We start from the raw sequence: 14,170 nt of genomic DNA, 5'->3' as shown, positions 1-14,170 counted from the left end.
TTTCGTTCCATTAGGCCTCCTTCCTCATATCATCTACTCCTTGAGATAAATTTTCTGAACTTACATTTCTTCTCAATGAAAATATATGGAAGACACTCCGTATACATTTACGTAAAGACTGAACAAACAATACACAATCTTAAGAATTTTCTCAAAAGGTGCAGATGGTATAGGCGTCTCATAGAGTCCATGTAAGTTTGTGAAGTAATTTGTTACTCATGCCATATATTTCCATGCATGGCTTTGTCCACGAGGGGTGACTGCCGCCACTCAAACTGCTTCTTCCTCTTCCCCCTGCACCCTCTGCAGTGGCACTGGGGAACCAGTTGGTTGTGGGTTGTGAGGGAAAGCCCTCAGGATGATCTGAGTATTCATTTTCAAATGCACATGACAAATACTGCCAAAGAGTAACTTATTTTATAAATTAAGCACTTAGAATGTCTAAGTGACCACGCTTAATATGTTCTCACTTTTCTCATAGTGCCTAATTTACACTCTCTGAATGACACACTGGCATGATTGACAAATAAGTGGTACCTGCTCTTAATTACAGAGAAAATTATAAAACTCCTTAAATTTTTGGAAAGTGATTTCAATAAAATAATGGGTGTTTTGTTGGTTTTGGATTTTAGCCAGCATCAAGTTAGCTACTTTTTAAGAATTCAAAAACAGGAGATCAAGCTAATGTGCTAAATAAATGGAAGAAAAGTGCTAAGGGCACAGAGTCTAAAACAGAGCTTGAATCCTCATTCTGTGGCTAACTAGCTGTATGACTTTGGGCAAATAACCTCTTGGTGCTTTAGTTTCCTCATGTGTTTAAAAAAAAAAAAAAACAGTAATACTTCTTGGGTTGTTCAGAGGATAAAATGAGTTCATATATGTAAATTACTGGAGCAGTGCCTGGTATATATAGTTAATGCTCTGTACATTAAGCTGTGATCATTAAAAATGACATTTTAGAAGTAGTAAATTTGGTAAGGAAAATTCCCTTAACGTAACTAAAATAAAGTACCCTCTGCTGATCCCCCCAAAAGAAAAACATTGCCGTAAACATGAGAATACTTTTAAATGACTGCACTAAATAACCAATAAAGGGTCATCATTTGTACCTCTGTATCATTTGTATCACAAGCTATTAAAAAATAAAAGTCAAATTTTTGACCAACAGCTAATGCTAAGGAAATGTTTGCCTGAGTTAAAATATTGCTTAGTATATTCAAAAGCATATACTTTATTACCCTAAGAGCATGGAAATAATGCTGAAGTCTGTTCCTTTGAATATTTAGGATGATATCATTAGTTTCAAACACTCAAGCTTTTCTGGGCTGCCGTGAGCCTTGCTAATGGATAAAAAGGAAATTCTTTTTAAAATAAAGATTAGCTAGTAATCTGGGCTCCTGTTTGACTAGTAGCAAGAGCTGTCCTTCAGACATTTTTTGGATTATGTTCCTTTAAAACATTACCAGCGAGTTATATTTTGTGATTAAGTTCAAGCAATTTAAGTACAGGATTGACATCCATAATTTAGGTGGCCAATCACTAAATCTTTGCCTTAAAGCTTCCATTTAACAAATTTGTAACTGCTAACTTGTTAGAGACTTCAAAATCCGAGTTGGACAGTTTATGTACTCACCCCTCGCAGTGGTGTGGTTCCCAAAGCATGTGAGGTACCCACTCATCTTATTACCCAACCTTGAGTACCTTTTGACCTCAAGATGGTTTCTACAAAAGAAGTATTTGGTATTTGGCTTTCAGATGGAATATGGTTGCACTCTCTTTCCGCTCTTTTTTCTTTTTTTTTTTAAACTAGTAGAGAGGGAATTTTGCTTAATTTTTTAGCAAAAATGTAAAAATATTGCCCAACTAGTATGGGGCAGGGAGAACTGGGGACTTGGCTAGTAAGGGTTCCATCTGTATATCACTGGTAATATGTGTCATGAGAATAGAGGATGTTTGTCCTTAAATTGTGGGGAAGAGAAATGTATTTTATCATAGTATGTATAAAATTAATACATAAATCTATTGATCTTTTAAAGTGCTCTTGTTTATCCAAAGTGCTAGAAGCAGCTGTCCCTAAAAACAAAATCAATTTCTTTTCCCATCTTAACTTGCTGAATCACAGGCCAGTGGAACATTGAGAGCTATGTTTTTTTCAAGACAGATCTAATAACTTAGGATACACTCCTGTAATAATATGTGCATAAGAGAAGATTTTTATTAATGACTAAAGTTTATGATGTGAACATGCGACTTTTCACGAACGATTCTCAGCAATTAAAGCAGCATTGTTTTCATGGTCACTAAACTGAGAGTAGATATGCCATAATAATAGCATTGGGACACTTGGAAGACAGATGCTACATAGCCTGAAAAATCTTTATTACTGTTTTCTATGAGAACCTAACTATATTTTAATATTCCCACGAGACAACTGGTAGCCAAATCTTTCAGAGAATTTAAAAATGTAAATATACCGTCATTATGCAGACATTTTTGCTTAGTTTGTTTATACTCCTTATGAAACAGTGACATTACATATTACGTGCACGTGTGCTAAGGAACTGAATAAGTACTATGTTGATGCTTTGGATTTTACTTCACATTTTTGTACAGTAGCATTCTTCCTGACACCTTCCTTTCTTTTTTTAATCAATATGAACTTTTGCTAAGTCATACACATTCTTAAAGCATAAAGATCTAGTCTATGTTTTAAGTATTTTCTTGCTCTTGCAAAGTTTCCCACCCTGGAGAATAGTCTAGAACTTTAAACACATCTATTCTTAAAAATAAACTAAAAAGTGTTATATTAATTCAATAACAATAACTTCTCTGAAGCTGAACATAGTAATAGGGTAGGAAAAACAGCTCCATTTCATCCATATCTTACCTGTGCCTTAATTATCTTATAAAAATAATTCAGATAGTAACTAGTGGGTATTTATTGAAGACACAAGGTACTGTGTTGGGTGCTACAGGGAATCCAAAGATGTACATTTAATACAGTGCAGAAAATGAGTGCTAAAAGAAAGATACAAATGTCTCTGGATATCCGGAGGATGGAGAATTTACTTCTAGAGGTAAATCCCGTGGTCCGTATGGGCCAGATTGATGCCAGTGGAGGGCAGTTCTGAGTAACTTAAATGCCGTCAGGTAGGAGTGACTTGCACTTCCTGGCACCCTGCAGGGGTGGCACCCTTTTTCTTCCCAATCATTAGTCATTATACAGGTGACTGAGAGTGACACTGTTCTGTGGATAATCATGACTCTGCTCTGCTTTTTATGTTTTAAAAGGTAAATCAGTGTGAGCTTTGGTGTTTTTACTATTGTCAATGGGTCCTCATCGTAGAGTGCTGGTGTGTTGTTGATTCATCCTTAGAATGTGTTTGTTGACTGACATACTTAAATGTGATGGTGAGCAGTGTGCTGGTGGTTCCTTTCTGGAAAGTCTGGTTCTCTTCTCTGTAATAAGAACTTCATTCCTACTCTACGATGCATCTTATTTTTCTTACGTCCTTCCACGCTCCTTTGTTTGACATTCCAGTTGCAGCAATTTTGGTTTTGATTCCTTTCTGTTGCCTCATGACTGCTCCATGAGCAAGAGTCAGTTGCTTTACCGTCATGTCAGAATTTTCCCGTGAAGATTTTTTCTTTTCCACCTTTTAATATTTCTACCTGATTATTCTGTGTCTCCACTGAACTATATATTTATTTACTTACTTTTCTGTCAATGAGCTGTAGAATTTTAAGAAATTAATTAGATTATAGATGAGTATTTCTCAGTTGCATCAATCTTTGTCCCTCAGTAGGGTGATCCGCTTAACTTGAATACCTAGCTCTGTGCAGCTATTTCCTAAATATAGGTTAAACAGCACATGTTCCAAGCTTGACTTTCTAGCTTGTGTTACTGTACCTTCAGGCGGCCTTCACTGTCCTAGAGGCCCTCCCCAGGCTATACCGGCTGGTGTTACTTTCAGAGGAAAATTGCCCTTAGCTAAATGGGCAGGGCCTTCCAGGCATCTCACCTTCTCCTCCACCCCTCCCACCGAGAGGCCCAGGTTCAGTGACTGACCCACACAGGAAGTAGGAAACTGGCCTTGCCTCAAGGCTGGATGGACTCTGCCACACGATTAGTACTTTTCCGTGGGTTCAGTCTGAAGCTGATCTCCAGATGAAACCAACATTCTTGCTTGTCCTTTTTCCCTGCCGTATCCTGGTCCCCTTAGTACCTATTTCCTGAGAATTCTCCGCCAGCAAATCACTTGAACAAGAATCCCTGTCTCAGGCTTGGCTTAGAGCCCAAGCCGAGACACAAGCCACAATTGATTTTACCAGATTCTTATTAAACCTGGTTTTTGTTCTGTATTCCTAGTCTTTTTTATTTTTTTTGTTTTTTTGTTTTTGCGGTACACGGGCCTCTCACTGCTGTGGCCCCTCCCATTGCAGAGCACAGGCTCTGGACACGCAGGCTCAGCGGCCATGGCTCACGGGCCCAGCCGCTCCGCGGCATGTGGGATCCTCCCGGACCGGGGCACGAACCCGTGTCCCCTGCATCGGCAGGCGGACTCTCAACCACTGCGCCACCAGGGAAGCCCTCTGGATGTCTTTATACTCTTAAAAATTATCAAGGACATCAAAGAACTTTTGTTTATGTCGGGTCTATCTATCACTATTTACCATATTAGAAATGAAAACTGAATATATTTTAAATAGTTATTATTGATAATTTATTTCAAAACAATACAAACCAATAAAAAAGGAAGGAGAAAAAATAATTTTTAAAAATGGAAAGGTAAAAACACAAACCTACTAAGCTTAACATAAAACATGTTTTCATGAAAAATAAGTCTATTTCTAAACAAAAAATTTGGTCAGAAGAATGGCACTGTTTTACATTTTTCCAAATCTCTTTAATACCCAGCTTAAAAGAAGCTGGCTGGATTCTCATGTTTGATTCTGCTTTCATTCTGTTGCAGTATTGCAAATTATGAAGCCTCTGGAAAACTCAGTCGGATCTCGTGAGAAAATGAAAGTGAAGGGGCAAATAACATCTTAGCACTATTATGAAAATAGTTTTAGTGTTGCAGACCCTATGAAAAGGTCAGAGTCCCTGGACCACTGTTTGAGAACCACTGCTGTGTATCAGTTGATAAACAAGTCCTGTTGATTTTGCCATGAAATGTTTAGTAGCGTAATTAACCACATCAACTTCAAACTCTCACAACCTGGGTTAATCTACTTAAACTTTCTAAGCCTCAGCTTCCTCATCTGTAAAATGTAATAATTAACACAGCTTATTGTACTTTTACAGATTACATGACGTGGAATAAATAAAACATTTCATATAGTCTTGGATACCCAGAAATGGGATCATTTGGAGGTTGAGAGCATAGAGTGAATCCTGCCTCCAACAATTACAGTGCTGCGCAGTCTTGAGCAAGTGACTTAAACTTTGTTTTAGTTTAATCATGTGTAGAATATGATGATAATGAGCTTGAGGTTCATATGAGTTAATATGTGTAAAGTGCCCTACCACAGTGCCTGGCACATAACAAGTATTATGCAGTCATTAGCTGCTGTTATTACTGTTAGTGTAGTCATAGGTGCCCCATAAATGTTAGGTAATAAGAGTCAGTGCTGTTTCTTCCTGTCTGCTGCCTAGTTTGTCTTTTCTTGCCTGATTTATTGTGTACCATTATTTCCTCTTGCTTATGCGCTCTCCATTCCAAAACACGTACACACGCTTCTTTGAGCTGCTTGAGGCCTTCAAGGAGACAGCCAATGTCTTAGAATGTGGCTCAGGCCTTTTCCAGGATGGCTCAACCTACCCTTTCCCTCTGGTACTCTCTGTAACCCATGCCCAGTAGCCACTAGGCCTCAGCCAACCTCTTATTATCCCACTTTGGTGCTTTCTCTAATTCACACCCACCCCAAACACACTACCCACGTTTTGTCCACGTCTGTCCTCTCTCAAGACTGTCTGTGTTTCATAAAGCTTCCATTCGTTTTCAAAACCAGCTCAAATTTCCTCTGTGAAGCCACAGATGCCCCCAGATTAAACCTTCCATACTGCAGGCCTAAACTGGGAATTTAGCACGCAACACTGGATATGTAGTCACCTTACTTGGAACAAGACAGTTTTTGAGAAACTACTCAGTCCTAATCCTGATTTTTCATCAGGTCATAAATAAACCAGAAGATCCTAAGCAGAGTTCCTTCTTACCACGCCATCCAATTTGACTTGGATTGAAAAGAATCTGTTCCACAGAATACACCCCAAGGATGACAGCAATTGAGACTCTTGTGTATTAATACATAAAACTTTACAGCATTGTTAAACAAGCCTTATTTTTCTTCCCCCTGTGAGAAAATTCTAAGATGTGTCAGGGCTTTGTCTTCTTCATAATCATTGAGATTCTTAGCGAACAAACTGTTGATCAATTAAAGGTTCAGTTGGAAGCTTTTACCGTGATGGTTGTTATCAAGGAGGGGGGCAGGCAGCACGTCTGAGCTTTCTCTGCCCCTTCTCCTGACAGATTGCAGGCAATTGCTACAAGATTAGTGAGGACAGAGTTCTTCCAGGCAGTTCACATTGGCTGATGACTAGTTACGCCCAACTCTTGAGGAAGAGTCGGTAGACTTTGCTCCCACCCCTTCTCCCTGGAGACTTTCACCCCCGCTCTCTGCACCCTCCAATCAGAAGAAATGCTTGCTTGTAACATCAGAAGTCTAAGCTTTTCAACTGGAGCTAGAACTCTATATTTGAGTTGAAGACTATTCTGCAATGTTAATGACAACTTTTAGACATATTACAGACTGTAATAAAATCTCTCTCACGTTTGGGGATGAAAAGTCCATCAAATAAAAATTAAGATTATCAATAGTCCTGATTTCTTTGTTATAGCAATGATATAGTTGGAACTGCCGTTAGAGGCAATGATTTTGTTTATTTTTAAAATTTATATTTGCTTTGGAAAAGACAATATGTCATACGGAGCAAGGCTTTAGCTTACTTGCTATTTCATTTATTCACTTATAAAACATTTATTGGGCTCCCAGTGTAACTAGATATATTGCTGATATTAGGGATTCAAAGACAACAGGTCTTTACCTTTAACAGGATTCCTTGTTTGTTGTTTTTCCCCCATTAGATTGTAAGTTCTATGATAGTGGCAAATATGGTGTATTTTTTTTTTTTTTTTTTTTTTGCGTCATGCAGGCCTCTCACTGTTGTGGCCTCTCCCGCTGCGGAGCACAGGCTCCGGACGCGCAGGCTCAGCGGCCATTGCTCACGGGCCCAGCCGCTCCGCGGCATGTGGGATCTTCCCGGACCGGGGCACGAACCCATGTCCCCTGCATCGGCAGTCGGATTCTCAACCACTGTGCCACCAGGGAAGCCCTGTGTGCAATTTTTAATACTCATAATCAATCTAATGATATTAAATCTTTGTTTTTAGGGGATTTAGTCTTACTGTGAGGGAGTGAAAATGACCATTTTTTAGAGCCCAAGGGATGCTTGATTAGGAAGCTATGGCAGAAGCTTATCGGCTCGAGGAATATTTCTACCAGCCTGACCTCCAGCCATGATGTGTAAGGGTCTCACTCCCTCTACACCCTGAGTACCTTGAAGTTCTGTCTTACACTCCTGTGTGACCCCCCCAGGTGCCTCTTCAGATAGACTGGTTTGTGCTGACTTTCTGTTGACGTCCCCGAAATTCTTTGTTTCTATCCAGGGTGAGCCCATCACGTTCTGTGAGGAGAGTTTCGTCAAGCACCGCTCAAGTCTGATGAAACATTTTTTAGAAACCGCAGTTAACCTCCAGCTTTTTAAGCAGGTAAGAGTGGACCTCCATGTTTTGTTCTGTAACAAGTTTACAGAAATGTAACAGAAATTTATAACACTTTTTTGTCACTGTAAAATTATGTCTGAACTTTGCTATTAAAAACTTCCTCACTGAAAGTTGCTCAGCTGATGGTCTCACAGAGGAGAGTATCCAGGCGCAGCAGAAGCAGCAGTAAGACTGGTTATGTAAGGCATCTTAGAAGGGTTTATCGTACTGTGCTAGATGGGTATGGTAAACAACTGAGTTTTTTAATAGGACCATCCCAATGCAATCCAGTTTATAAAAACGATTTATAAATACATAACTTTTCAAGCTTTGTAAAACTTTACATAATCACAAATTAAAATTTCAGAAAAAATTTATAGTCCTTCTGTGTGTCTTGATTTCTGGCTCAGAAAATAAAACTGTCATTTCAAAAAGCAGCAGCTTGACATCAGATTCCAGAAAGTTTAGATGCAGTGTCTCTTTCATCCCACTGTGTGATCACGGCAAGTTTCTTAATTTAGGCTTGCCGTATTTCTGTTTATGTAATTTAAATTAAGTTCTTAACACTTACTTTTCTTATTCCACATGACAATTTTAAGTGTAAAGTTAGCTATGTGAATTCAACATTTAATGAAGACCTACAGTGTGTCATAAACTGTGCTTGGGGCCAGGGTGCAGACATGAATAAAAACTCAGTGATGGTACTTCCCTGGTGGCGCAGTGGTTGAGAGTCCGCCTGCCGATGCAGGGGACACGGGTTCGTGCCCCAGTCCAGGAAGATCCCACATGCCGTGGAGCGGCTGGGCCCGTGAGCCATGGCCGCTGAGCCTGCATGTCCAGAGCCTGTGCTACGCAACGGGAGAGGCCACAACAGTGAGCAGCCCGCGTACGGCAAAAACACAAAAAACAAACAAACAAAAAAACTCAGTGATGCCCTTGAGAAGCAGACAAGTTAATAGAAATTCCTTTGTCTGTTAAGAGGAAAGAGACCAAATAACTCAAAATAAGCTTCAAATTAGATAAGTAAAGAAACCAGCATGGTTAAAAAATCCAATACCATTTATCTGTATTCTGAGGAAGTTCTAAATAATGATCTGAGTTAGAAGAATGCTCTGTGGGGATATACCTGTCTTCCAATATGTGAAAGGTTACCTTAAAGAAAGGATTAGATTTGTCCAGTACACAGCTTTCTGGAACAGAAAGAACCAGGTTTGGTGGGTTTCCAGATTAAAGATGTCTTGTGAATTTCCCAGGATGGAGTGGGCTCCCTTTGGAGCTCTCTGTCCCTAGAGGGCTCCGGTATAGACTGAATTACTTCGCAGGATTGGAACAGGATCGAGTGATGGTCTGTAAATGCTGAAGTGTGTGGTACAGTGCAGGCCCAGGCTAGTCGTCCAGTACATGCTTGTTGAGTTAAATATCAGTGCCCTTGCTGTGTTTTTGTCTGTCAAGAGGAGATAATTATACCTCCCATTGTCAAAACTGAGTTATGAAGCTCAAATTATATGGAGGTCAAGGACTGAATGGTTGGGTAGAATGACGCATTACTTCCCTTTTTGAGATTCTGTAACTGGAGTCTTATCGTTTGATAAAGTTCATACATGGTCTTTTTTTTTTTTTTACATAACTACAAAAAGCATATGTATTTTAGGAGTCAGGTAGAGTTGGGTTAAACCTTGGCTTTGTCACTCAGTAGCTTTTTGTTCATAAGTATCTGTTTCTTTTTCTGTAAAATAACAAGTATCGTACCCTGCCCCACAGGTTGTGATACGGTTTATGTGAATTAACACCTGTGCACTCTCAGCTCGACAGTGCATGCAACTTTGTGGAAGCTCATATATTTTAGGGTCTGCCTCATCCTTAGAGCAGTTACATTAACAAAATACATATCTATGCAGGATGTTTTAAAAGTATGACTTGGTCAAAAAGGCTAAATGTAACATATGAAAATGGTCAAAGTAGAACCGATTATAGGACAACTTGGATAGTTTTACATACACCAATTGACCGTGTTCTTGAACTTGATACTATTTTATGAACCTTAAGAAAGAGATAGTTGAAGGTATCCCTGAAAGGACTTGAGATTCTGTTGACAGCGTCACAAAGTTGTAAAGGTGAGTCAGGTCCAGCATCCGAGGTGCCGACAGTACAGTGTTGTGTGCTTTGGAATGTGTTAGGAGTGTGGATCTCCTGCTCATGTTCTTATCACACACAAACAAACAGGAACATAAATGGACACAAGGAAACTTTTGGAGGTGATGGACATGTTTATTACCTGGATTGTGGTGATGGTAACAGGAGTATATACATCTGCCCAAACTCAGCAAATTGTCTGCATTAATTATGTGCAGTTTTTTGTATACCAGTTACGCTTCACTAAAGCTTGGGGGGAAAAGGGAAAAAAATAGGAATCGATTGATAAAAATTATTAGCATAGATGAATTCTCAAAGACACTACTGATCTTTCTGAAAGAATATAAAAATATTTATTAGGTACAAATGATTAATATTCCTGACCATGAGTTTGTGATCCATTATGGGTCAAGAACTACCCAGGTCCTCTCTTTATTCAACAATTCTTATGCATCAAAATTGAGAGAACATGAACCCAGGAGAGAAGCATATAATTTTAAGGTAGGCATTAAAGTGAACTGTAATTTCTGATAATATGGCAGGGAAGGATTCGGAGCTCACTTATGTACTGAAACAATTTAAAATGCAGAATTTGAAAAAACATCGTGGTGAGGGTCACAGGAGACAAAGCCCAGTGCTTACTCTCCAAGATGAGAAGTGTGATAGGAGATTCAACTCGCATCAATCTGGGAAGACTTACTTAAAGGTAAACAAGAAATAAAGGTGCTCCTTCCCTTCAGCCACTTCCTGGGGATTGTACATCTGAAGCTCTGGCATGAGTGGAGGGGAGGAAAGAGCGCTGCTGAGAAGTTGCCACTCACCAGCATGCACAGGACTCTGAAGCCTGAATTAATAATTTCTGATTTGGTCTGACCAAACTCAAGTCAAGTGTAAAGTTATCCTGACTGTTAGTGCCCTCAGGCAGAAGCAAATATGCATCCTCCTTGAGGAATCCCCCTTCATCCAGGCATCAAGGAATTCTCCCAGCTAAGATCCCAAAGAGAAATTTCACTCTTAAAAGTCATTAGACATACAGGGAAACAAATCGTGAACCAGAAACAGCAGACAGAAACTGACCTGCAGAGACTTCAAATACTGGATGTAACAGAAGTAGAATATAAAATAGCTGTGCTTAAGATGTTCAGACAAATAAAAGACGAGCTTTAAAAATGTTCAAGGCGTAAAAACTTTGAAGAATGTAAAGACAATTTTAAGAATGTAGCAAATAAACTTCTGGTAAGGAAGCATGTAATTTAAATGAAAGGAAATTGATGTATTAATTAATAGCCAGTCAGATCTAACTAAAGAGAGATTTGCTGAACTGGAAGATGTGAAAAAGAAATTATCCAGAACATAGTACAGAGCCACGAAGAAGTAGAACATGTAAGAGATTAATAAACATAAAGGGTGGAGTGGAAATGTCTGAAATCCATACAGTCAGTCCTGAAAGGAGCAGACATGAAGTGCAGGAGAGATGCTGGTTGGAAGGACAGGGCCAGAGCCAGTTACATGCACACTTTATAAATTCAGGAAGTCCCACATCTCCAAACTGAGGAAATAAGAAATCTACACCCACACAGCAGATTCAGCTCTAAAACATTCAATAAAGAGGAAACTTTTTTAAAAGAGAAAAAACAGATTACTTTCAGAGAGCAAATACTGACAGATGACTTCACACCAGCAGCAGTGGAATCCAGAAGACACTGCCATATCTTCAGCGTGTTGAGAAAAAAATGCCTAGAGTCCTACACCAACTAAAATACGTTTTAATTGCAAGAGTGCCATGCAGACATTTCCCTGCTAAAGCTGAGTTTGCCCTCTGTGTTGGCTTTAATGATGTGTCCACTTGGTGAGGCTGTGGCCCCCAGTTATTTAATCAAATGCTAATCTAAGTATTGCTGTGAAGGTATTTTTACATGTGTAATTTAAACCCCTAATCATTTGGCTTTAAATAAGGAAGATAATCCTACATGAGCTGGGTGGGCCTGTCGGAAGCAGTTGGAAGGCTTGTAGAACAGGACTGAGATTTTCCTGAAAGAGAGAAGGTACACCTGTGGGTGGCAGCATCGGCCCCTGACTGTGGTCCCACCTGCCCATGGTCTGTCCTTCCTGACTGCCTATCCTATGAATTTCCTACCTGCTTAGCCAGCCCTCATAATCCTGTAAACCAGTTTCTTATAATAACTCTCATATGTGTATATGTATCTGTCTATCTGTCTCTTAAATCTTTTACTGGTTCTGCTTCTCTGGTTGAACCCTGACTACCCTACCAACAGGAGAAAGAAATTCTTAAGGAAGTACTTTAAGAAAGTAATTCAGAGAGAAAGTTTTCTCAGATCTAAGATGGAATGTCTGAAATGCAAGAAGGAAGGAAGAGCAAAATAAATGGTAAATATGTTAATTAAATTTAACCAATATTTACTGTGTAAGACAGGCCAGTTCTCCCACACATTCCAGAATCAAATGGTTCCACTTCAATTTCCAAAAAATTCCTGTTTTGACTATGGCAAAAGGGAGATACTCTTCAGTCTCTTTTGTAAGGCCAGGATAACCTTGATTCTAAAACCTAAGACAGCATGAGAAGAAAACATTATAAGCCAGTTTCATTTATGCCCACAGATGCAAAAATTTAAGCAAAGTATTTTCAGCCAATTCTAACAAGGTATAAAAAGGATACTGCTTCATGGGCAGGTTGACTTTATCCCAGAAATTAAATGGTAGTTACATATTAGGAAATCTATGAATGTAATTCGCTACATTAACTCATTATAGGAGTAAAATCATTAGATCATCTCAACAGATGCACAGATTTTTCATAATATTCATTAGAGTCATGATAAAAGCAAAAAGGCATGATTAAACATATTTTCAATAAACATCATACTTAAAACACTAATGTTTCCCTCTGAGAAAGGTTCTATCTATTACCATTGGAACCCCTCACATATATAATTTAGCCACAAAAAACATAAAGCTTTAGAAAGTAAGACACCAAACTGACATTATTACTTTGAGTATAAAGACAAGTTACTTAGGACATAAAGAAATAGCCTAATAAATTTGACTTCATGAAATTAAGAACTTTTGGCTATCAAAAGACTCCATATTTGCAATACTTTTGAACCACCCAAGAGTTTAGAAACTAGAATATAAAAAAACAAACTCCCGCATGTTGGTAAAAAACATATATAATTGTGCAGAAGATTTGGATAAGCACATGCAAATGAAGAAACCTGAATGGCTAATAAAGATATACAAGATGTTCCACCTCATCTGTAATCAGAGAACAGCAAATAAAAAACATAATGAAATACCCCCTCACACTCACCAGACTGGCCCAGTTTTAAAAACCTGAAAATCTCAAATTTTGGCAAAGACATGGAGCACGGGACCAAGTTTCAGCTGTTAAGGGGAGTGAAAATTTGCACAACTTATTGACAAGACACTTTGGCGCTATGACTTAAACTTCAGTTTCTTTTGACCCAGCAATTTCACTCTAAATTGTGCACCAAAAATCATCTACTAAAATTACTCATAACAGCAAAGTACTGCTGGTAATCTTAGACAGTCATCAGTATTAAGATGAATAAATTGTCACATTCATACAATAGAACAGCTACACAACAGGGAGATGAATGAGCTTCAGCAGAACTAAATGTGAATGAATTAAAGGAACAAATCACTGAAGAATTGATATGATGAGTCCTTTTATGTAATAATGTTCAACAGTGAGGAAAACTAAATAATGTATTATTTAGGGAAACGTGATAAAATTATAAAGAAAGACAAGGAAAGGATAAGCTGAAAGGATTATGATCTTTTCTGTAGGGAGGAAATGTTCTGGGAGTTGGCTTTGTCATTATTAATTAGGCTATTAATTACTTAAGTTATTTAAATTCCTTAAGTGTTGTATAAAAACATATTCTTTTTTTTTTTTTTTTTTTTACTATTTCTGGATTCGCCGGTAATAGGCTTTGTTTTCACTGACAGCTGACTTCTTATCCTCTTTAGACCTCGGTTACTGCATCTGTAACATGAATTAGACTAAAAGGTCACTAAGTCTGAGATACCTTTCGGCTCTAACATTCCATGATACCATGGAATAAACATGGCTTAGACAGATGATAGGAAGTTCCATTTGGATAAATTCCTCCTTAGATAATGGATTTGGAAGGAATCCCAGAAACCACTTCTTAAACCCATGGCTCTGA

At 38.6% G+C, this 14,170-nt stretch overlaps 1 protein-coding gene across 3 annotated transcripts in view; it reads left to right on the top strand.

Annotated features, from left to right (window-relative positions):
* The window catches only part of DENND1B (DENN domain containing 1B), a 252,903-nt gene that overhangs the window by 166,941 nt on the left and 71,792 nt on the right, over positions 1 to 14,170 (top strand). For all 3 annotated transcript variants that reach the window (XM_067729825.1, XM_067729827.1, XM_067729824.1), the window contains one exon: positions 7,731 to 7,832. In XM_067729825.1, the coding sequence (XP_067585926.1) occupies positions 7,731 to 7,832 (102 nt within the window). The remainder of the gene's footprint in view (positions 1 to 7,730; positions 7,833 to 14,170) is intronic.

The sequence above is a fragment of the Pseudorca crassidens genome, chromosome 2 (genome assembly GCF_039906515.1).
Source record: "Pseudorca crassidens isolate mPseCra1 chromosome 2, mPseCra1.hap1, whole genome shotgun sequence".
NCBI lineage: Eukaryota > Metazoa > Chordata > Mammalia > Artiodactyla > Delphinidae > Pseudorca > Pseudorca crassidens.
The sequence above is the reverse complement of the archived record's forward strand: the minus strand, read 5'-3'. Positions and strand labels throughout refer to the sequence as shown.